This window comes from Monodelphis domestica, chromosome 2 (genome assembly GCF_027887165.1).
Source record: "Monodelphis domestica isolate mMonDom1 chromosome 2, mMonDom1.pri, whole genome shotgun sequence".
Taxonomy (NCBI): domain Eukaryota; kingdom Metazoa; phylum Chordata; class Mammalia; order Didelphimorphia; family Didelphidae; genus Monodelphis; species Monodelphis domestica.
This window is the reverse complement of record NC_077228.1, coordinates 24,511,912-24,534,225: the sequence shown is the minus strand read 5'-3', so window position 1 is coordinate 24,534,225 and position 22,314 is coordinate 24,511,912. Positions and strand designations below refer to the sequence as shown.

Below are 22,314 nucleotides of genomic sequence, written 5' to 3'. Positions count from 1 at the left end.
GTTTAGGGGTGGAGAGTAGTGATTGGCTGCCGCTGGCCAGAATAGTAACAGCCAGTTGCCGAGGGAACCCCTTTAACAACAAACAGTTATTTAGCGTTTTAAGGTTTGCAAAACCCCTTACGGACATTACCTAGTTTGGAGAGGCAAGTCCTTCCTCCTTTCGGCGGCAACTGCGGGACCATGTCAGCTACCGAAGTCCCCCTGCCCCAGGGGAATCCCATGTGCTGGTTTTGGACAAATCAAAGAAAATGATCCAGAAAGATTGGAGAAAGAAGGAGCTGAAGAACAGAAAAAGCTGAATTAGATGAGGAAGGAAAAGATATCAACCCTCATGTTCCCCAGCACATCTCTGTGCCATAGTATATAGTAGTAGTCTCTCAGAAGCCGAGAATGATGATCAAAGATACTTGTGCGTGAAAGAGATTTAAGTGGAAAAGTCAGTGCACAGAGACAGTCCCACTCTCTCGGCTTGGAAGCCTGGGTCCAGTGGCACGAAAAATCATTACACTTGGAGACTTCCTCAGCTGCATTGGGTGGCCGCATTGTCCTTTGTGCTCCAACACGCCCTAAACACTCCACCTTGCCTTGCTGCATCGCCATCTCAGCCACTGAACCTTCTTGTTGGTTTCTTCCACCTGTTTCGCAGAAACAGTCTTCGCATGCTGGGTGAGCAAAGCCCTAGTTCTTAGTTCACCAGGGGACAGTGACTCGATGGCTACCCTCACAAGGTTTGGCCGGCCTGTCGAAGCCAATGCCTGGGGTGTGGCCACTGCCCCGTGCTAGCAGCTACTGGGAGCCACAAGTGAGAGCTGGGTGTCAGGTAGGGGTCAGAGGATGGAGAGCTGCCCTAAGAGGGCACGGCAAGCCCTCCATACCAAGGTGCTACCCCTCCTGAACACCCCTCCAAAGGACTGACCCTGAAGTATCAGAGACCTCAGCCTGAGAAACAGAAAGGGCACAATTCATCCAGAGAGTGGTCCAAGGGGGATGTAAAGGAGAATAGAGAGGCTGCAAAATACCATAAAGGAGCTTGTGAAGATTGTGTGGCTCTTATCCACACCAAAGATGACTACTTTGAGAGGCCTTTGAATATTGGGACCAGATTCACAGGAATAAGGATAGTGCCAGATGAATCCAGCGTTGTTGGACTGTAATGGTAAAAGGGATAGGTGGATTGGCTACAACTCAGAGGAACATAGGAAGTGTGTGGAAGAGTATGTCAAAGTCAATGTAGATAAACCTATGCTGAATGCTACAGAAGCTACAGGAAGAATTGGCTTCAGGAGAGTCAATGGAACAAGTGAATTCACCAAAACATCAATGGGAAGAGGAAACAAATTCTCAGGTGGAAAGAAACCATAATAGTGAAGATGAGGACTAAGATAAGTACAATGACATTGATATGCCTGAACAGAATTGTGACTCCAAAAGATGAATTACAGGGTCCATAATATCAGGATTCAAGAAGACATTGCTAAATACTAAATACTTGCAAAATTTAGATCCCAATTCTGCCTACTATGATCCAAAAACAGAAGAAATGAGAGAGATTCCCTATGTCAATGCAGGAAAGAATCCTGATGAAGTTAATTATGCAGGAAACAATTTCATTAGATACACTGGAGATACAATTTCAATGTCACAAACACAGTTGTTTGCCTGGGAAGCTTATGACAGGATCTGAAGTGCATCTCCAATTAGAACCAACAAACTGGAGTTGTTATATAAGTCATTCAAAGTCAAGAAAAATTATTTCAGAGAACAACAAAGAAAATATCCTAGAGAAGCCTGGAGGTAAAGAACACTTGGATGCAACTCCTTCTGAGTTACTCTTAGCTCAAACAGAAGAAGACTATGTGGAATATTAAAGACATGGATCAATTTTCAGAGGACAAGAGCAAGCTATTATCTGCTCTAAGTATGAGGAGGATCAAAAGTGCTGTAATTCCTTGGCCAAATTTTCCCACTATATTGGAGAACCTGGGAAGGAAATTGCTAATGCAGATGAATATATATTCCTGATGATGCCATGAGAGAAGAACAAATGAGCAGATCAAAAACTCTGATGGAGTTTCACCAAGAGAAACAAAGAAGAAGAAACACAGGAAGAATAGTCAGACAGAGAGAGTGGAGAAAAGAAGAAACATGAGGAACTGAAAAGTGCTGAGGAGACCTGCTTCCTCTATTACATGGCTAGATGAGAGGAAGAGGCCTTATAACAGCATGTATGATGCTTGGGAACTTACAGAAGAGGAAATGGAGGCATTTAGGATGAAATGCTAGCAGCTAGATTATCCCAGGTTTTTTTTCCTTGGACAACAATGACATGATTTGGAGATTTGGGATACTTGACTTTTATACATCCTTTTTTACTCTCTTGATAAACAGAAATGGAAAAATCCTCATTTGTTTTTCTTACTGTCTATTAAATAAAATTTTGGAATTCTTTCATTAAAAAAGAAACCTTAAAACAAAAACTTAACCAGATATTATCTAGTTTGAACCTCACAAGAACTCTGGGAGGTAGGTGCTGTTACTATCCTCACTTTACAGATGAGGAAACACTTCAGAGGAGACCTTACCTAGAAGTGACACCCAATCAGCAAGCATTTATCAAGAACTCATTTCATACTAAGGGCTAAAAGTACAAAGAAAGGAAAAAAAATCTGTTCTGCCCTCAAGGATCTCTTAGTTTAATAAAAACATGCAAACAATATCTTATGGGGAAATGAACCCAACCAGCATTGACATATAGTGCTTTAAGGTTTATTAGATACTTAGTGAATATGATCTCATATAATCTCCTAACAGCCCTTGAGAGGGAATGCTATTATTCCCCTTTTACAGATGAGGAAATCAAGGCAGGCACACATTAAGTGACTTGCCCAGGCTTGGGTACATGTCTGAATTGACAGTCTGGTTGAACTTGGGTCTTCTGGTTCCAGGCCTAGTTCTTTGTGCACTGTGAAATTGATGTGGAGAAGTCACTTAAAGGGATTGAGGAAGACCTATTGTGGAAAGTGAGATTTTAGCTGACTTGAGAGAAGCCAAGGTGGTCAGGAAATAGATGAGGAAGGAGAGAATTCTAAGCATGGGGGATAGCCAGTAAAAAGTCACAGAAAACATAGCCAAGAAATGTTTGAGGCAGGATTTGGACTCTTCTTAACACCACTCCCAGTGCTGCCTCAACTATGACTTGTTTTGTAGTACTTGAACCCTGATGGGGATGGGATTCTTGCCCTTTATAATTTCCTGGTAGTGGAAACAGTACAGAAATGGCTTTGTGAGAATTCCTTGGTGACCTTAAATTAATATATATCAGTCTTTTAAAGTGATTTCAATATCACAGTTGACAGCAAATGATTAATTGTAGGAATTGAGTGAACTACATTGACTCTATTTTATGATAGTTCTGGAGCTAGCTCAGTTCCCTTTCTATTCAATTATGGTTCTGGTCCAAATTCTGACCTGCAAGAAAACTTTATTCAGTTTTGGGAATTGGGAGAAAAACTTACTGCATTGTTCAAACCTAGAGAAATTGTACCACCTATACTACTGTTTATCAGAAATGCAGTTAGATCCCAAGACTGATATAAAGAGTTTCTCATAATTGTACATCTCAAGCAGCCTATATGTCTTATCTGAAAACTGGCCCCCATACTGATCAGCCAGCTATTTCCTCGTTCCTTTGGTTTTTTAAGGACACTTGGGAGGAATGGGATGCCTCTTTTCTTGAAATCAGGGAATAGTACTTGTTTTACTCTTCCTCTCTCAACTTGAAAAATCCCTAATCTTTCATCTAATTAGAAATTATATTACTTAATGTTGTATTATTTCCTTTTAATTAATTGGTTTTATTTTCTTGATTGTTCTTAATGTATAAAAGTCTGCCTCTCTGTCTGTATTTGAGGTCCAGCCCCACCTGGTGGAAGGGGTCTGGTCCTGATTTGTTGGGTAGTTAGCACACATTGCTTAATAAATCATTAGGGTTAATCAGGAATATCAAACCTATGTGTCATCAGCCATTTCACCTTTTGCTTGTTACAGTCTGAATCCATTTACTAGATCTGTGAACTTAGGGAAGTCAAGCCCTCAGGGCTTTCACTTCTAAAATGGGCATATTACTTCTTTACTTGCCCACAACCCACTATTTAGTTGTGAGTATTTAGTGAGTATGTATGTGTAGGGGGTGTTATTAGGAGAAGCCAAAAGATATTGTCTCTCTGCAAGGGTGAATGGTCTCATTGGCATGATTAGTGTTCTTGATGGAGGCATGAATTGTTATATTATCCAGTTCACCTTGATGATATTGAAAACTTTTTTCCATGGACAGTATGACTTTGTAAATCTTCTCCCCAGAGGTAGCTCTTGTGTCACACATACTGGACCCTAGAGTCAGGACAGAACTGAGTTCACATCTGGCCTGAGATACCATCTAGCTAGGTGACCTTGGGCAAGTCACTTAATATGTCTGCCTCAGTTTTCTTAACTTTAAAATGGGGATAATAATAGCACTTACCTCCCGGGGTTGTTGTGAGGATCAAATAAGATAAAGTCCTTAGCACAGTTACTGACATTTAATAGGTACTTAAGAAATGCTTGTTTCCTTCCTTCCTTTGTGTAATAGGAATAGATGCCTGTACCTCCTAGGTGAGTTCAGGGAGGAATTAGGCTTTTGTAAATCTAAGTGCTGGGACCCAGACCGCTGAAGGGCAGTGATCCTCCCATTCAATTAGAAAGGAAGCCAGTCCTATGAGGATTGATGACATTCTGCACAAAAAAGCACAATGACTTGATCATGTGTGAGACTTGAGGTTGAGGCTGTTTAACACATGTTAAACGCAGGACTTCCTTGTACCACACTCTATATCAAGCACATAACATTGATAGTTCTGGCTCCATTATCCTTGAAAGGGAAGGAAGTTCCACTGATGAATTTTCTTGTGGGTAAAGGGAGATGAGAACTCACACTGAGTCCAGAGAGACTTGGTGCCCGCAGGGACCATATTTCCTGGGCTGGGAGTCTGTCCCTCTCAAAGGTCATCCCTGGGACTCTAGGCTCCCTGTAGAGGCAGCAAAGTAGCCCCAGTGAGTCCATCTGGTGAAGCTCCATCTTTTCCCAGTCTTGTCTCTGAAGGCCTGAGGCACGGGGCGGAGGGAGTTCTATGGGCCAGTTAAGGGGCCAAGGCGGGAAAATCTTTGGAAGTGGAGGAGGAGGAGGGGGGACTCAGAGCCACCTTCACTTCCTGCTTCCCAGAGGCCTCCTCCTATTCAATTAGCTTTAGAAAGGGTGCCATGTAGAACATGATCTCATTTGAGCCTTTGGTAGAATGGAAAGAAAACTGGCATTAGTGTCAGGACACCTGAGTTTGGCTTCCTGTTCTGCTCTGTCCTTACTGTGTCCGCTGGATAAATTTTCATGCTGTTGCAATTGAATTTCCTCATCTTTCAAAAGTATGTATATGTAAATAATGTCTCCTATTTACCCAGTGCTCTCATTTTTATATGATGAGCTATCATAAGATAAGTGGTGGTACCAGTATCATTCCCTCCACCTTAGAGATGAGGAAGCTGAAGCTTACAGGGGAAAGTGACTTGTTTATAGTCTTCCTATAGTAAGTGTCAGAGCCATGACACTAGTACTTGAGCTTTCTACCTCTAGGGTTAAAAAAGTGTTAAGTCTGTAGAGATGTGAAATGATGGAGATTAGTGGTAACAGATTTGAGGAGTCTTTATGCCTTGCATAGTCAACTCTCTCACCCATTGCTGTATTATTACTTGATAGGTTGTAGAGGACAGCTTCCTTCCTGATCCAGTGGCGCTTCCTGGAAATGGATAAATTTGTCATTCGGAAACCTCTGGTTCACAACAGCCCTCAGAAGAAAGATTCTGGAGAAAAGGTTTATAAGCAAGCCACTCTTGAATCTCTAAAGGTGAGACATAAGGAGTGAGGGAATCCTTACCTAGGGTTGCTTGAACATGGCTGTGGGAGTATTGTAGTCATCAGCCAAGCCAACATTGAACTCTTCTGAAGTCAGTCTCCTCTCTCCTGAGCCTGATGTCTTGCTGGACATCTTTACCTGCATGATCCATAGGTTGCCCAAATGTACCAGAGCTAATTTCTTCCACAACCCTTTTTTCTTCCAAATTTCCCATTTTAGGTTGAATAGATCACCATTCTAAGAAGCACCTGACTTTGCCACCTTGGGGTCCTCCTTAACCTTTCTTTTAGGTCCTCCATCTTATTTTTCCTTTTTATTCTTCTCTTCCTCTCAATCTTTACCTGCTGACATATTTTTCTTTCTGACTACAACTTCTCTAAGTTCACCATCCCTTTTGTCTGTCCCTCTTCCCCCCTTACTTCTCCATAGGGTAAGATGGGTTTCAATAGCTAATTGAGTACAGATATCACCCCCACTTTTTGCCAATTCCTCTGAGAGTAAGATTCAAGCATTGCCTGCCATCCCCTCACCCCATCTTCCCCTCCATTGTATTAATCCTTACCCTCCTCTTCATGTGAGATAATTTACCCCCACTTTTCTCTCTTTTTCTCTTTTCCCAGGATATTCTTCTTTCTTATGCTTGTTTTGGTTTTTTTTTTTTTTTGGATATTATCCCATCATATTCAACTTCCTCCCTGCTCACTGTGTATGCTTTATTTATTATCTTAATATATTTGTTTTTAAATTAATTTATTAATAATTTTAATTAATAAATGAATAAAGTTCATATTTTCCATACTTTAAATATCCTAAGAATTTAGGTACTTCAACTATCATAGATAGTTACCACCTTATATATCTTAATAGTATCTTAGTTATCACCTTATGAAGTAATGCAGTCTTTTTTAACCCTGTTGGTTCCTTTGATCACCTTATCAGGTAAAAGAGTAAATATCTTTTGTATCCTAGATATCCCAAGTATTCTAGTTAATGCTTTCCCTTGCAGGAATGTGATCAGTTTAAGTTTAACCTATTGAGTCCCTTAAGTTTTTTCTTTTCTTTTTATCTTTTTATGCTTCTCTTGAGTGTTAGATTTGACCATCAGATTTTCTTTTTAACTCTGGTCATTTTTTTTAGGAATGCTACTGGCATTACAGGACTTACAGAGTCTTTCATTTCATTAAATGTATATTTCTTCTCTTAGAGTATTATACTCAGTTTTGCTGAGTAGGTGATTCTTGGTTTGTAGGCCTAGATAGACCTTTGCCTTGGAGAATATCATATTCCACAAATCTTTTTTGACCTTAATGTAGAAGCTACAATGTCCTGTGTAATCCTGATTGTGGTTTCATGATATTTGGATTGTTTTTTCCCATTGCTGCTTATAGTATTTTTTCCTTGACCTGGGAGTTTTAGAATTTGGCTATAATAATTCTTTAATTTTAAAATTTGGGCTCTCTTTCCAGAAGCGATTAGTGGAGTCTTTCAATTTCTATTTTCCCCACTTCAAGAATATCAGGGCAGTTCTCCTTGATAATTTCTTGTAGTATGGTGTCTAGGATTTTTTTTTTTTTTTTGGTAATGACTTTCAGGTAGTCCATTGATTCTTAGGCTATGTCTCCTGGATTAATTTTCCAGGTCAATTGTATTTTCTTTTTTTTCTTTCTTTTTTTTAAAAACCCTTACCTTCCATCTTGGAGTCAATACTGTGTAGCAAAGTGGAAGAAAATCTGGTGTTAAAAGTTCATCCTGCATAAATATAAAATATAAAATGTGTTGTAACAGATTTTAAAAGGCATTATTTAAAATTTGCCTTTCATGAGAAAAAAATACAGTGGAACAAGTTGACCTAATTTAATTCATGTTAAGATAAGATGGTAACATATCAGGTGAGCACAAAAGGTTTTGTAAGTGGTAGAAGCTTAGGGAAAAACACTTATTTTGGAAATAAATATCCTTATCTTCTAACCCTTCAGAAATAGAGGGATATAACTGGCCACAATTTAACTTTTTATCACTATTTTAAAAATATTTCATACACAAATGATAGTCATTTCACTGGAGGGGGTACTAAATTGATTATAGTGCAGTTTCCACTTACAATTCTTGATATCCAAATTGAGCAGTGGCAGCCCTCAACTTGATTTTTTTTTAAACTCCCTACCTGAAGACTAATCTGTGACAGCAGCTTTTCTTTCCTGAGTTAATCAGTTTTTATTAATTAGCTCGTGCCATATGAGCCAAAATTCAGTATCTTGCTGTATTTTGTATTTTCAGAGTTCAAACAAACTACATCTCTCACCAGAAACTCAAAGTAGAGCTTTTAAAAATTGTTCCTTTTATATTGAATTTAAATGAATATATAGTAACAAATCTATCATCTTTTACCTAAATTTCATTTTATCTCCTAAGGGTCATTTTTTGTTGGCAGTGTTTTGGTGAAGTTTTTTGGTTTGAAGGTTTTCTTTTAAGAAAAAAATGATATTTTCACAAAAGGCAAGTTTTAAATAATGCCTTTTAAAATCTGTTACAACACATTTTATATTTTATATTTATGCAGGATGAACTTTTAACACCAGATTTTCTTCCACTTTGCTACACAGTATTGACTCCAAGACGGAATACTCCAATATACACAATACTGTGTATTGGCTCCAAGGCAGAAGAGTGGTAAGGGCTAGGCAATGGGGGTCAAGTGACTTGCCCAGGGTCACACAGCTAGGAAGTGGCTGAGGTCAGATTTGAACCTAGGACTTCCCATCTCTAGGCCTGGCTTTCAATCCACTGAGCTACCCAGCTGCCCCCTTCAATTATATTTTCAATGAGATATTTTAGATTTTCTTCTATTTTTTTCATTCTTTTGAATTTGTTTCATTGTTTCTTACTGTCTTTTGGAATCATTAGCTCCCACTTGTATAATTCTAATTTTTAGGGAGTCATTTTCTTCTTTGAGGCTTTGTATTTCTATTTTTAGAGTTATTTTCTTGTTTGAGGTTTTGCATTTCCTTTTTAAGGGGGAGCTATTTTCTTCAGTGAGTTTTTGCTCTAAGTTGTTGACTTTTTCTATATATTTTTTTCTAATTTTTCTTCTAAGTCTCTTACTATTTGTTTTTTTATCTCTCTTTGGAGCTCTTCCAGTTCATTTTGGGCCTGATGTCCTTTCACATTTACCTTTGAGGGTTCACAAAACTCCATTTTGGCATTTCAGTTCTCTTCTGAGCTTGCATTTTGATCTTCCCTTTTGCTGAAATAATTTTCCAGGGTCAGGCTTTTCCTTTTTCTATTGCTCATTTTGGAGGGATTTTTTAAAAAATGATTTTTGCTTATGTGTTGAGACTCAGGTCTACTTATGGGGTGGAGGGAGTGCTGTCCCTGGGTTTTCCTGGGTGCCGTGTACATTGGATTTAACTAGACCCCACTCCTTAGCTGCCAGCTCCCCCTGGTGTTGTGAATGGTGGCTGTTCCTTCTGTTGAGGGCTCCCCTGGGTGTGCCTACACTGGGTCAGTCCTCAAGCTCCTGATTCCACTGTTCTCACTTTTTACCCCAGCAAGACGGCCCTTTCCTATTGTTCTTTTATGTTTCCTTTGACTGAAACTCTGCTTTACTCTGACTTCTGTTGGTTCTTTCACTTCAGAATTTGTTTTCAGGCATTTTTTTTCTTTTGTGGTTATTTGGAGGTAGGTTTGGGCAAGCTTGGAATGTTCTTTACTCTGCTATCTTGGCTGTTGGAATCAGAAGTCCCATCTGATTTGTTGCTAAGTCTTGTTGATTCTTCCTCTGTGGCATTTCTTACTTCCCTGCCCTTCTCGTCACCTCCTGTCTAGACTTTGACAAGAGCCTTTCTAGTTAGGATTTCTCCTTTCAATCTTTCTCCTCCCCAAGCTGACACCTTTATAGTCCTCAAACACAAGATGCCCCTACTTGACAATCTGCAGTGGATAAAATATATGATTCTCAACCTGGTATTTATAGCTCTTAGACGTTTGGGGGCTGTCTTAGAGCCTTCTCCTTAGACTGTCCTCCATTAGGCCTGATGTAACTCCAGAACATTCTCTATAACATTCCTGAATTTTGTTCTGGTGGTTCTCTGTGTCCAGAACCTGCTGCTTCCTTGCCTCTAGACTCCCTCCCCTCCCTCCCCAAAGTAAAGTTTAGGGGCCAGCCACTCTTCAGGAGGCCTTTCCTGATTGTGGTTCCCCCTACCTCCCCTAGTTATTAGTAGACTCCCTCTCCCTCCTCTCAGTGACCTTGAATTGCTTTTGTAGGTTCTTTATTTATCCAGGTATGTATTTAGCTTCCCAGGAGAGTATATGGTTAGCCTTTGATCAGTGTTTGCTCTGAACTGAAGGTATGGTCAAGGCCACAGTAATAGTCTTTCAGGTCCTATAAAGCAGGTGTTAGGGATAAAATTAGGGCTTATGACTGCATATGTTATATTAGTGGTCTCTAGGGATTAAAATTCAATCCCAATGAAATACTCAAGTCAGTTTGGGATTTTATGGTGGTTTAATTACAATAGAAGGAAGAAATTAAGAAGAAGGAGAAGAGGGAAAGGGTAGAAGATTTTCTCTGGCCTGGCCTAAGCCAAGGGAAGTTCAGAGGCCTCAGCCAAGGGGCCTTCTCAGAAGATTAAATCTAACTCGGCTTCCAGCCACAAGGCCTCCTTCAAGATGAGAGGTCCCCTCGGAGGATAGTGCCTTCAGAAGGTCAAGGAAAAGAGGAGGACTCTGCCTTCTCACTCACGAAGGTCCTTCAGGGAAACTGCCTCACCTAAACCATGCTACAGAGCTCCTCCCAGTGACCTCCACTGCCAAAGTCCACCAAAGCCACAAGCATACTAAATGCTGCCAAAAGCTCCCAACGCCGCCAAGAGAGAGCTCACAGGAAGTGACGCAAAATATATAGGCAGTTCTTTACATCATTTCCTATGTCTCACATGTGCCAATGGTGGCTTAAACTTGGATTAGGACAGCCCAGGGGGTCAGTCAGTTGTTTCTGATTTGTCACTTGGTAGCACATGCCAGTCATAGGCCATCCTCCCCACATTTCATCTTTAAGTGGGGGTGTCTACATTCCTTGGTTGCTAAAATTCTAAAGACTAAGCAGGGTTGAGTAAATCTAAAATTCACACAGGGCAGTGGGCCCTGTGGGCAAGTGAAGATTTTTCCTCCTGTTTCTGCATTTAAAAATAGAGGCTCAGAATTACCCATAGTTCCCCAATGTAAGAGAGGCAGTGTTGGAGGCCAGACTTGTAGCTTCCTTCGAGGAAAAAAAAAAGCCTTGGATTCATAGCCCAAGGATCCAGGTTTGAACCTCAGCTCTGTCCTGTGACCCTGAGCATCTCCTTCAGCTCTTCAGGTGTCGTTTTCCTCACCCATTCGTGAGTTGAGGAGGTTGTCAGATGCGATGATACTATGCATCTATGCCTTCATGCTCTCACCCTTATAGTCCCATGACTGGAAGTCCACAGCTTTTCTCCATTCTGCTGGGGAAGAGGAAAATGTCAATCCTAATAAGAGAGATGACAGTCATCTAGCAGCCCCCTTCAGTGTGGGCCCAGCTCATTGTCCTAGAGAGTCACATGTTGTTGTACATGGGGTACACCGAGATATGTGCAAGAGGAAGTGTGCCCTGGTGGATTGAGACCTGGCCTTGGAGTCATTTGGCATTCGTAGAGATCAGTCTTCTAGGCCACCTTTGGATCCTTACCAGCTGTGTAACCATGAGTATAAATTAGTAATGCCTGTAAACTGGGCCCAGTAGTGGCTGTCCATCTTCTGGCACTGTGGTGAATATTAAATGAGGTGTAATATAGGAAGGCCCTGTGTAAAACTTCCTCTTTTCTTCCTGCTGTCCTTACCCTGTGAGAGCATGTGTCTTCCCTGAGGAGGATATCCTGTGTGGGCAGCATACTTATTCCAAGCAGAATCCTCATCATTGCCTGACAGCCGCCATGAGACCAAAGCTTTCAGACTTATTTCTTGTATCCAGTTTTAGGGGATTAATAGTTTGCAGTGAATCCTTTGCAGCCAGTCAGTAATCTGAGACCAGGAAGCATGCCTCATTGGACCTTTGGCCTATCCCCAGACTATTCTACCCTCTTCCCTGATAGGTAGAAGGAATAGCCAGCAGAGAATGGGTTAGACTTCCAGGGTAGGCACTGGTGCAAAAAAATGCCACTGACTCAGCCACCCAAGAGGATCTGTGATCTCATCGATACTGACTCTGGCCACTGTGGTGGAGGAAATCAAGCAATCAGTCAGCATTTATTAAGTACTAGGCTCTACTAGGCAATCAATGAAATCAATCCCCATTGGGCCAAAGGCACAGAAATGGGAAATGGAAAGAAAACATTTCCCAGCTCTTAGAACTGAATGTAACTGAATGTAACAGGCCTACATGGGGCAGGTGGTGGGACCCTCTGAGGCCTCAGAGGAAGGCTTGGGATGCTGGGGTGTCAGGTATGGGTTGCATGTGTGATATAGGATGAAAGGACTTTAGAGGCCCTTCTAGATCCCCTTCTAGCTCTTCTTCTTCTTCTTCTTTTTTTTTTAATAACCCTTACTTTCTGTCTTAGTATCAATTCTAAGACAGAAGAGTAGCAAGGGCAAGGCAAAGGATATTAAGCAGTGTGATACTGAAATCACTTTAAAAGACTGATATATATTAATTTAAGGTCGCCAAGGAATTCATTTATGTAATTCCTAAATGAAACACTCAAGTCAGCTGCCAAATTTTTATGGTGTTTTAATTACAAACAGGAGGAAGAAAGTATTAGAGGGAGAGAGAGAGAGAAGGATAAGGGAGAGAAGGAAATAAGTTTAACCCAGACCCACTCTGGCTCAGGCTGAGCCAAAGTGGGCTTTAAGGCCTTGGATAGCCAAGGCAAGGAAAGGGATTAGTCCTTATCACTCACGTGACCAATCTGAAGGAAAGCAGTCCGCGGGGCTCCTCCAACTCCAAGCACTCAAACTGACTCCAGCCCTCCTCACAGGAAGTCCTCACTTCCTGCATCTCACATGTGTCAATGGTGGCTCTAGCTTGACCTAGGACCACCCAGAGGTCTGTCCTTTTTTGCACATGTCTGTTGAAGGCCATATTCTCAAATAATTAAATCTTGAGTTTGCTGCAGCCCTTCCTAATCTTATTACACTGAGTTGGGTGGAGATTGTAGTTTCCAAGACCTGATTCTGTTATTCTAAGTATCTCTATTGTTATTGATCAGGAAATAGCTAAATCCCATCTTCTAAAGAAAGGTCTGAATATGTGGAGTAGTTTTGAGATTCATAGCAGCTTGCCCAGAGTCATACAGCTAGGAAGTATATGAGGCCAAATTTGAATTCAAGTTCTTTTGACTCCATGCCTGCTCTCTATCCATGCCCCACTGTCTACAGATATTAATGGAATACTCCGAATGTGGATTTTGGTTTGGCCACCCGCAATTGGACATGCAATTGAAGGATTTGAACCAGATCCATACTGACATTCCTGTGAGACCCTGGTGGCTGTCTGCCTCCTGTCCATATTTTCTCCTTTATTACCCCTCTCCAAGCCTTTGCTTGGGTCCAGGATCTGGTGGTGTTGTATAATTTCTAACCACAGGAATGCAAATGATAAGCAAAGTCTCCAAGCTATAAAATGAAGATAGGTTTATTGTAGAAGGGCTGCTCCCACAATAAAGCCGGACTTCTGGTCAAGACCAAAAGACCCCCAGCACTGAGAGAGACCTTCCTATATACCCCAAAGAGTATCACAACTTATATATCAAGTTTAAAATACTGTGTTAAAAATAGATCAGGAAATACTTCTCATTGGTAGAAGAAGTCACTTGGTGATGACTTGAAAGTCACTTGATGGAAAAGGGGGGAGTGGTAAAGCCTGGACTAGTGTTGCAAAGATAAGAATTGGTGGTGTTGGGTGGTACCAGGCTTGGAACCCTGGATCCAGACTATTTCAAGAGTGCTGAGAGTGCATGATATAGCAGCTTTGAAGGGAGGGGCTGACACTATGGCCTCTGCTAAAGCAGTTATTTACTTAATTCAAAACCTTAATACTTATACTAGAATAATCACAAAAAGCCTACTGAAATCATGACGTATGCTACCTATCTTAGAATTACAATTATGATTATCTCAAGACTACTGCTAACATTGAAATCTAATCCACATATAAGGGGGTAGGGGATTTTTCATCCACAGTATCCCTATGTACAGCAGGAGTGATCTGTGCCCACATGGGCCCTCCTCCTGGCCCTCAGTTGTGCTCTTGTCTCCCTGTGCCCATCTGGCCTGCCCTTGCACCCTAATCTGTGCATAGTAAGTGCTTAATCAGGGCTTGTGCCACAAATGGAGGGCAGTGGGGTTCTGTGAGCAGAAAAGCTCAACATGGTAAATGTGTGGGTGGTCAGTTGGTGACTCAGTAAAATAACCTTGCTGACAGCTGTGAAGGCCTTTCAGTCCCCACCTTCTCTTGCCCCATCCCTGGGGGGTCCATTCTTCACCCACTGAGAAAGGTAGGACCAAAGGGTGTCATTCTCTTCTCTGCCCAGCACAAACCATTACTTTTGTCAGGCAGGGGTTTTATTTGCTATGGCTTGTGACATTGCCCTCTTCCTGAAGAGGCCATAGGGCATATTCAGACAGGGCAGAGGGGAAAGGAGCTGGGCTTAGCCATCAGAACCTGCAGGGCTGTCCGTGTGTGTGTGTGTGTGTGTGTGTGTGTGTGTGTGTGTGTGTGTGTGTGTGTGTGAAGGCTATCTGCTTCTCTCCTGAGTTTGATTCCTCTTTTATAAAATGAGGGAATTGATCACTGAGCTCCCCCCAGGCCCCAAATAATATAGATCTGGGTCTGGAGGCAGCTGCCTCAGCCACTTTCTCCCTGTGGGAGCCACCTCTTCATCTCTGAAATGATGGAGTTAGATTTGTGATTTCTAGGGTCCCTTCTAGCTCTAAATCTGATGATCTTGGTGTCTAGAAGAAAATTCTGTGGTTTGGTTGGACAAAAGCTTTAGGTCATGCTTTGCTTCTAACTTGCAGTGTGACCTTGGGTAAATCCCCCAACTTCTCTGGGCTTATTTTATTATTTCTAGTTCCAGCTGGTTAGGTTCGATTATCTATAAGGTCTCTTTCAGCCCTGTTATGCTGTGACTGGAGTGACAAAGTGGGACACCCTGAGTTTATGCAGCCTGTGCTTCTTTGGAATGAGCTTGTGTGTGCAAGCATGCATTATACTGGCTAGAACTGCACTGCTTAGGCAGAACCCCTGGGCCAGTGGGCACCCTTCCATCTCCATGGGGGGATGAAATGTATGCACCTCAAGTCTCCAAAGTAAATCAGAGTTCAGTGTTTAAGGTTCTTCGGCAACTTTAGAGTATTGCAGAAATGTCAGGAAGAGAGCAAGGGAAGGAATGAAGACGAAAGGAAGGCAATGAGGAATGAAGAAGGAGAAGGAAGGGAAGGATGGAGAGGGAGGGAGGAGGGAAGGAAGGGAAGAGGAGGGAAGGAAGGGAAGAAAGGAAGGAAGGGAGGGAAGAAAAAAGGGAAGGAAAGGGAGGAGGGAAGGAAATTTTTGAATCACCTGCCAAATGTCAAGCTTATTTGAATAGAGAAGAGATAACCTATATAAGGGAGGGAGTGGTGGCCAAAGACCAGTATGGATTTGATTCTAGGTCCAGTAGGGGAAAGGGGTGGGGAAGCATGCCCTAAGGCAGTGGTTCTCAACCTTTCTAATGCCGTGACCCCGTAATACAGTTCCTCATGTTGCAGTGACCCCAAACCAAAAACTTATTTTGCTGGCTACTTCAAAACTGTAATTTTGCTTCAGTTAGGATTTGGAATGTAAATACCTGATATGCATTATGTATTCTCATTGCTACAAATTGAAAGGTTGAGAACCGCTGGCCTAAGGGGTGGTGAGATGGCCCATGAAGGGGGAGGAGAGGAAAGCCTCATTGTCCCCCCCAACCCCCCATAACTCACCTGTGAGACAGTGAAGTAGGACTGCAGCTAGAAGGGCTCGACCTTGGACCTGTGATTTCAGTGGGATAAGGAGCTCTTCAGGGAGGAAACTCATTCCCTACAATATAGACAGACCATCTTTTTTCCTGAAATTTTACTGTCTTAAAGATAGCCCAAGGGTGCTGTCAACAGAGTGCAATGCCTGGAAAGTTGTACTTGGAGTCAGAAAGAACTGAGTTCAAATGTGGCCTCAGACACTAATTGTGTGACCTGAGCAACTTTCATTTAACATTTGCCTCAGTTTCCTTAATAGTAGAGAAAATAACAGTCCCAATCTCTTGGGCAAGTGAGTAGCACAATGGATAGTATTCCCAGCAATGAGTCTGGAAGATTTATCTTCCAGAATTCAAATCCCCCCTTAGACACTCACTATCTGAGTGGGCTTGGGCAAGTCACTTACCCACTTTTTGCCTCAGTTCTTCATCTATAAAATGGGGATATGCTTGAGAATGAAATAGCAAATTACTCTAGTATCTTTGCCAAGAAAACCGCAAAAGGAGCCACAAAGTGTCTGAAAGGACTGAACACGACTACTACACCTCCTGGAAATGTTGTGAGGATCAAATGAGATAATATTTATAAAGCACTTAATAAAGTGCCTAGCATAAAAGAAATGTGTGTTGCTATTGTTGTTCAGCCATCGAGTCACGTCTGATTCTTAGTGACCCTATGGTTTCTCATGACAAAGATCCTGGAGTGATTTGGCTTTCCTTCTTCAGGGTATCCCCATTTTACATATGAGTGTTTGAGTATAGTGTCTGAGGCCAGATTTGAACTCAGGTCTTCCTGACTCTAAGCCTGGGGCGCTATCCACTGAGCCACCCTAGCTACCCCTAAAAAATAGGCATTATATTTAGGTATTATTATTAAAGCTATTATCAACAGGGTAGACCATTAGATTGAATCTAATCAAGTAAAATTCCTTTGGAAGATATGTAAAAATCTTAACTCTTAGGTACAAAGAATTGACTTTACAAATATAAGATTGAGGGAGTGTGGTTAGGTTGTGAATAGAAGAAAATCTAGGGGCTGTGGTGGACCACAAGCTCTAGGTGAGTCCACTGCTTGATCCCATAACTCGGATCACTGATGAATTGTAGAGACATTAGGAGCTTCCTGCAATGAGGAGGACCTTGTCCTCCGTCCTGATCAGGCCTTCCTGGAGACTTGTGTCACTTGCCAGAACCATGCTCTCATTGGACATTGGTAAGCTAGAAAGCATTCAGAGGAGGGTACCCCAAATGGGGAAGGACTAGAGGGTGCCACAGGGAAGTCTAACCTGAAGCAAAGAAGGCTCAGGGGGATTTGATAGACCAGGCTCTCCTGTGGAGTAGTCTTGTTCTGCTTGACCCCAGGGGGCAGGGCCTAGATTTAGGCCACGTGTGAGGGAGAACTTCCTTTCAATGAGAGCTGTCCCAGCATGGAGTGGGCTGCCTTGGGGTGTGCCCTGGTTAGTGGCCGGTCAGTGGCTGGATTGCTACCTGGATGTGTTGTAGGGAGGCTTCTTTGGGGGCTGTGGGTTGGCCTCAAGAATTGCTGGATAGACACTGCGTTTTTATGGGAGTAGATGGTTTTTTAGGGCTACTCTGTCCTCCTTCAAGGCCCCCTTAGACAAAACCCTGTGTCACTTCTTGAGTTGACTTGCTCTGGTAACTGCTCTCTCCCTCTTCCCTGCCACTCATTGTCAAGTGCCCCCTGGCAATAGATCCCCCCGCTTCTTGATTTGCAGTAACTAGGGCCTGCTCTTAAGCTATTACCCATCATTTGGGCCATCCCACACACTGGGCTTTGGTTCAGGTCAGAATCAATAATTCAGCCATCAGTAAGAGCCCCATTAGCGCAGGTGAAGGCAGACGTCTTTCTAATGAAAATGTTCCATTTTCCAAATGATGTTTCTCTTTCTCAGAGAGTGGTGGTTGTTGAAGACATAAAAAGATGGAAAGGTGTGCTGGAGCTTCCAGGGCAGCCCCAGGAAAACTTACTTGAAGCCTTGCGGGAATTAAAGAAGAAACTACCCTCCAAGGACGTGTTAAAGTCAACCAGGATAGGTGGGTGCATTTGACAGCTGGGAGGTGTTTGGTTTGTCCTCCCTGCCTCTTTGGTCTAAGTCGAAGTGTTTGATGCGGAGCCTCAAAGGGGTGGCTAGCTGCATTGGTGAGCTGACCCATCTGCTGTGATACCGATGCCCTTTAGAGGGAAGCAGAGTAACAAAACTGACCCTGCTACTCCTGTATGGTGTCCAGAATGTCACTGATGTGAAAGGGGGGGGGGGGGGTCTGGTGTGGATGCCACTCACAGCCCTGCTTGCAAAGCCATCCATCAAAGGGAAACTCTTGATCTTGGCATTCCCTCCCCAATCCTGGTCTAATCGCAATTCCATCCTCATCTCCAACAGCTGTGGAGTTTACATTCCAGCCCAATTGGATAGCTTTTTCTGGACATTCCTGTCCTGCTCTCTTCTGTCTCTGGGCCCTGTTAGGCCCTTCAGCTGAGACAGGGTCCTCTGCCGATCACAGAGGTCAGGATTTTATATTTAGGATCCCCTGGCTTTATAATTCTGCCTTACCTCCCCAGTGTGACGGGTGCTCAGTAAGGACCTTCCTGCCTTTAGGGCTCAACCCAGGGGCCTCCTTTTTCCAGAAGCCTTCCCTTCCCCACTGCTCACCCCTTTTAGGCCTCTCCTTTTCATTGCCCTCTCTCCCTCTGGGCATCTGCTACTTACTAGAGTCCTTAGGACTAGGGATAGGATTCAGCTCAGGTCATTCTTTTGGATCACATGAGCAGAGAATTGAGAGGCTACTGGTGACATGGTAGATAGACTGCTGGGCCTAGAGCCAGAAGACCTGAATTCAGATCTGGCCTCAGATACTTAGCTTGTGATCCTAAGCAAGTCACTTACTTTCCATTTAGCTCAGTTTCTCTTTCCTACCCTCCCTTTCTTCCTCCCTCCTTTTTTCCTTCCCTTCTTCCCTTCCTCCTCTTCCTTCTTCCCTCCCTTCTTTCCTGCCTTCCTCCCTTCTCTCCCTCCTTTCCTTCCTCCTTCCCTCTCTCCTTCCTTCTTCTCTCCCTATAGGTCATTGGTTCCAAAGCTTTCACTTTCCAGAGGAGGAGGCTGAGGCTTGAAGAGGCTTAGGACTTCCCTAGCTAACCATCCCCTCTAGGAAGGCTTCCTAAAAGGCAGAGGGTGGGTGAACTCAGAGGGTGGGCAGGTTGGTTTGAGCAAGGAGTTGAGTGTGGTCCAGAGAGTCCCTAGGTCTGGGTTCAGGAGGCCTTCCTGTCCCACTTTCCTTTGCCTTTTGCAGCCCATGTGACTTTGACCAAGTCTCTTGGACGCTCTTGGCCTCAGTTTCCTTCTTTGTCAGAAACAGAAAGGGTTGTGCTCTGTGCCCTCCAAAGTGTTTTCCAGCTTGCAATCTATTGAGACTTTGATTCTAAGACATAGAGGAATGTTAGTCAGCAAGCACTTATTAAGTGCCTGCTTTGTTTTAGGGACTGTGCTAAGCTCTTTGGCTATAAAGAGAGATAAAACTCCTCAAGGAGCTCACCATCGAATGGGGGAGACAGCCTACAAATAGCCATGTTCAATCATGATGTGTCCAGGATAGGGGCAGCTAGGCGGCTCAGTGGAGAGAGCACCAGGCCTGGAGAGGGGAGGACCTGGGCTCAGAGGTGGCCTCAGACACTTCCAACTGTGTGACAGTGAAGTGAACAAGTCACTTAACTCCCATTGCTTTGCTCTTCCACTCTTCTGCCTTGGATCCAGTACTCAGTACTGATTTGAAAGCAGAGGGTAAGCATTAAAAAAAAATAGGTACATCCAGGATAAATGAGGCAATGACCAGGGAAAAGGCAATAGTTAACCTTAAGACTATGGGGAAAGGCTTCTTGCAGAAGGCAGAATTTTAGCTGGGACTTGAAGAAAGCTGGGGAAGCCAGAGATAAGGAGGAAGAGCTTTTCAGGCATGGAGGACAGCCAGAGAGAATGCCTGGAGTAAGGAAATAGAGTGGTGTGTGCAAGGAATAACCAGAAGGTCTGGGTCGCTTGGATTGGAGTAAGGTGTAAAAGAAGGTGGCAAAGGTAGGAGAGGCTTTGTTAGAAAGGGCTTTAAAAGCCCAAGAGCATTTTGCATTTGCTCTTGGAAGTGAGCAGTTATTACCCCCATTTTATAGTTGGGGAAACGGAGACAAAAGGAAGTGAAATGACTTGCCCAGCGTCCCTCGGCTAGTATTTGAGGTGAACTGGGTCACCCCAAGAAAGGTTCATCCAGTCTTTTCTAGAAGATTTGTACCTTGGAAGCAACATGGTATAGGGGACAGAACCCTGGAAGAAAGATGTCAGGAAGATCTGAGTAGGCACTTCTTAGCTGGGTGTCCTTGGGCAAGTCACTGACCAGCTGTTTGCCTCAGTTTCCTTATGTGTAAAATGAGGGTGTCCAACTCTGCTCTCTAAGAAACCTTTTAACTAAATAGGTCATATCTTGTGAACCTGTGTAGAACCCATTTCATTTTTGTTTAGTTTTAATTGTTAGGAAATTTTTTTAACATTGAGGCCAAACCTGGCAGCTTTTCCCCACTTTTCTGGTGTCTCCTTTTGGGGTCAGGCAGAGCCAAATCTATTCCTCTCCTGTGTGAGCTTTTCAACTCCTTGAACCCAGCTCCCATCTTCTTCCCCATTCCCCCATTTTCTCCTTGTCCAGTCTTGAGCCTCTTTCCCTTGGCTGCCCCGGTCTGGCCCCTCTGCCCTTTAGCATGTTCTTCCCTACAATGCGGCTCTCACAGCTGATGCCGAGAGGCCAGTTTCCTTCTGACCAAAGCAGAAGATGGCAGAAGTGGCCCCTCCCGGGGCCCAGCGAGCTCTCTGGCTGCCGTCTGGCCCTCAGCAGCCCCCGCCTCAGGCCCAGCCGCTTCAGTGATTCTTCCTCTTCTCTCTTGGACCACCCCAGGGGTGCATGGGAGGGGCTAGAATGGCAGGGAGGGAAGAGAATCTGGATTTGCAGCTGCCTCCAGGGCCTGGCTCCCAGGAAGGCTCACGGATTCTCTTTTGTCATTCGTTTGATATTCAAGTGCCTGCCCTACGGACTGTGGCCAGCCAAGGTGCTGCAGCCTCAGCGCCCCTGCGGGCCCTGCACAGGGCTTCAAGAATGGCCCCTCTTTAGTAGAAGCGGGAGCTGAGAAACGGGGGTGCTGAAGGCAGCGGACCTTGGCTTGCAGGCAGATGGTGATCGGCCTCTGCGGCTGGCCTGCATCATGGCCACCAGGGGGCAGTCAGCCTCCATGGGTGAAGGCAGGGGCCCGCTTGGTCCCGGAGAGCTGGGAGGCAGAGGGCTACACTGGCCCTGGGAGGGGGTCAGATACCAGAGAGGAGCAGGGCTGACTGTCGACCACCTGCCATCAAAAAATCATTTGGGTTTGCTCTGGAATGTCCTTTTGAATGGAGGTGGGCGTGTCTGAGGTTCTGGGCATTTGGTTGAAAGGAAAGAAGGGGGCCTCAGGGTGCAGCTTGGACACAGGGCAGTTGGGGAGCTACAGGCCTGAGCAGGGCTTGACATTGGCTCCAGTCTTTCCTGAGTCACGTGGAGGCTAGAGTGTAGCTGGACCCTTAGTGCTTGGAGGAGTCTGGGGGGTCTCTGGGTTCTATTAGCACTGCTACTGGATGATTGCCTGCAGGTATTCATAGCAAGGACCCTCCCCCACCTCCTGGCTCTCTTCCTAGGTCTCCGTGGGCCCCTAGAAAGAGTAGGATCTGGGGCTTGGGCCTTGGGATGGACACATGCCCAGGAGGTGCAGAGACCAGAGACCTAGGGAGGTGGACAGGTCCTAGGCCGGATCCACCAAAGCCCTGAGGACCCACTGCAGGCCCCCAGCTCCTCCTCAAGTCTAATCATGCTATCTCCCCCCTTCACTCCCCCTCCCCCCCCCACCCCTTCCCTCTTTTCTTTGTTTGTTTATTTAATTTTAGTTACACGTAGAAACAATCTTTGACAATTGTTTTCTGACATTTTAGGATTTCGGTTTTGTCCATCCCTCCCTTGTTCCTGAAGGCAGTGAAAGTCTGCTATTGGTTATACCAGCACTTTCATATGTTACCCATTTCCGTATGGCTCGTGCCGTCTTTGAAGACAGCTGTGGCACGTAGAACAGAAATCTCATGAAGGACATACAGTGGGAGATGGCCTGCTTTGTTCTATGCTCAGACTCCAGCGGCTCCTTTTTGGGCTGTGGATGGCATTTTCATCATGACTCTTGGGGTTACCCTGGAGACTTGGTTTGCTGGGGATGGTTTAGTCCTTCCTTCATCACTGTGCGGCGTTTCTCTTTCTGTATACACTGTTTTCTGGTTCTGCTCACTTCACTT

General features: G+C 43.9%; 1 protein-coding gene and 1 pseudogene across 4 annotated transcripts in view; both read left to right on the top strand.

Moving 5' to 3' along the window:
• TCEANC2 (transcription elongation factor A N-terminal and central domain containing 2) overlaps positions 1 to 22,314 on the top strand; it is a 43,544-nt gene that overhangs the window by 487 nt on the left and 20,743 nt on the right. For 3 of the 4 annotated variants that reach the window (XM_007505884.3, XM_001364268.4, XM_056815095.1), the window contains exons 2-3: positions 5,786 to 5,933; positions 17,866 to 18,007. In XM_007505884.3, coding sequence (XP_007505946.1) covers positions 5,832 to 5,933; positions 17,866 to 18,007 — 244 coding nt within the window. In that variant the 5' untranslated portion in view covers positions 5,786 to 5,831. Of the gene's footprint in view, positions 1 to 21; positions 2,524 to 5,785; positions 5,934 to 17,865; positions 18,008 to 22,314 lie in introns of those variants that run through there. The other variant, XM_056815094.1, reaches the window with a different exon arrangement.
• On the top strand, positions 181 to 2,401 carry LOC100617502 (pre-mRNA-splicing factor SLU7-like; annotated as a pseudogene).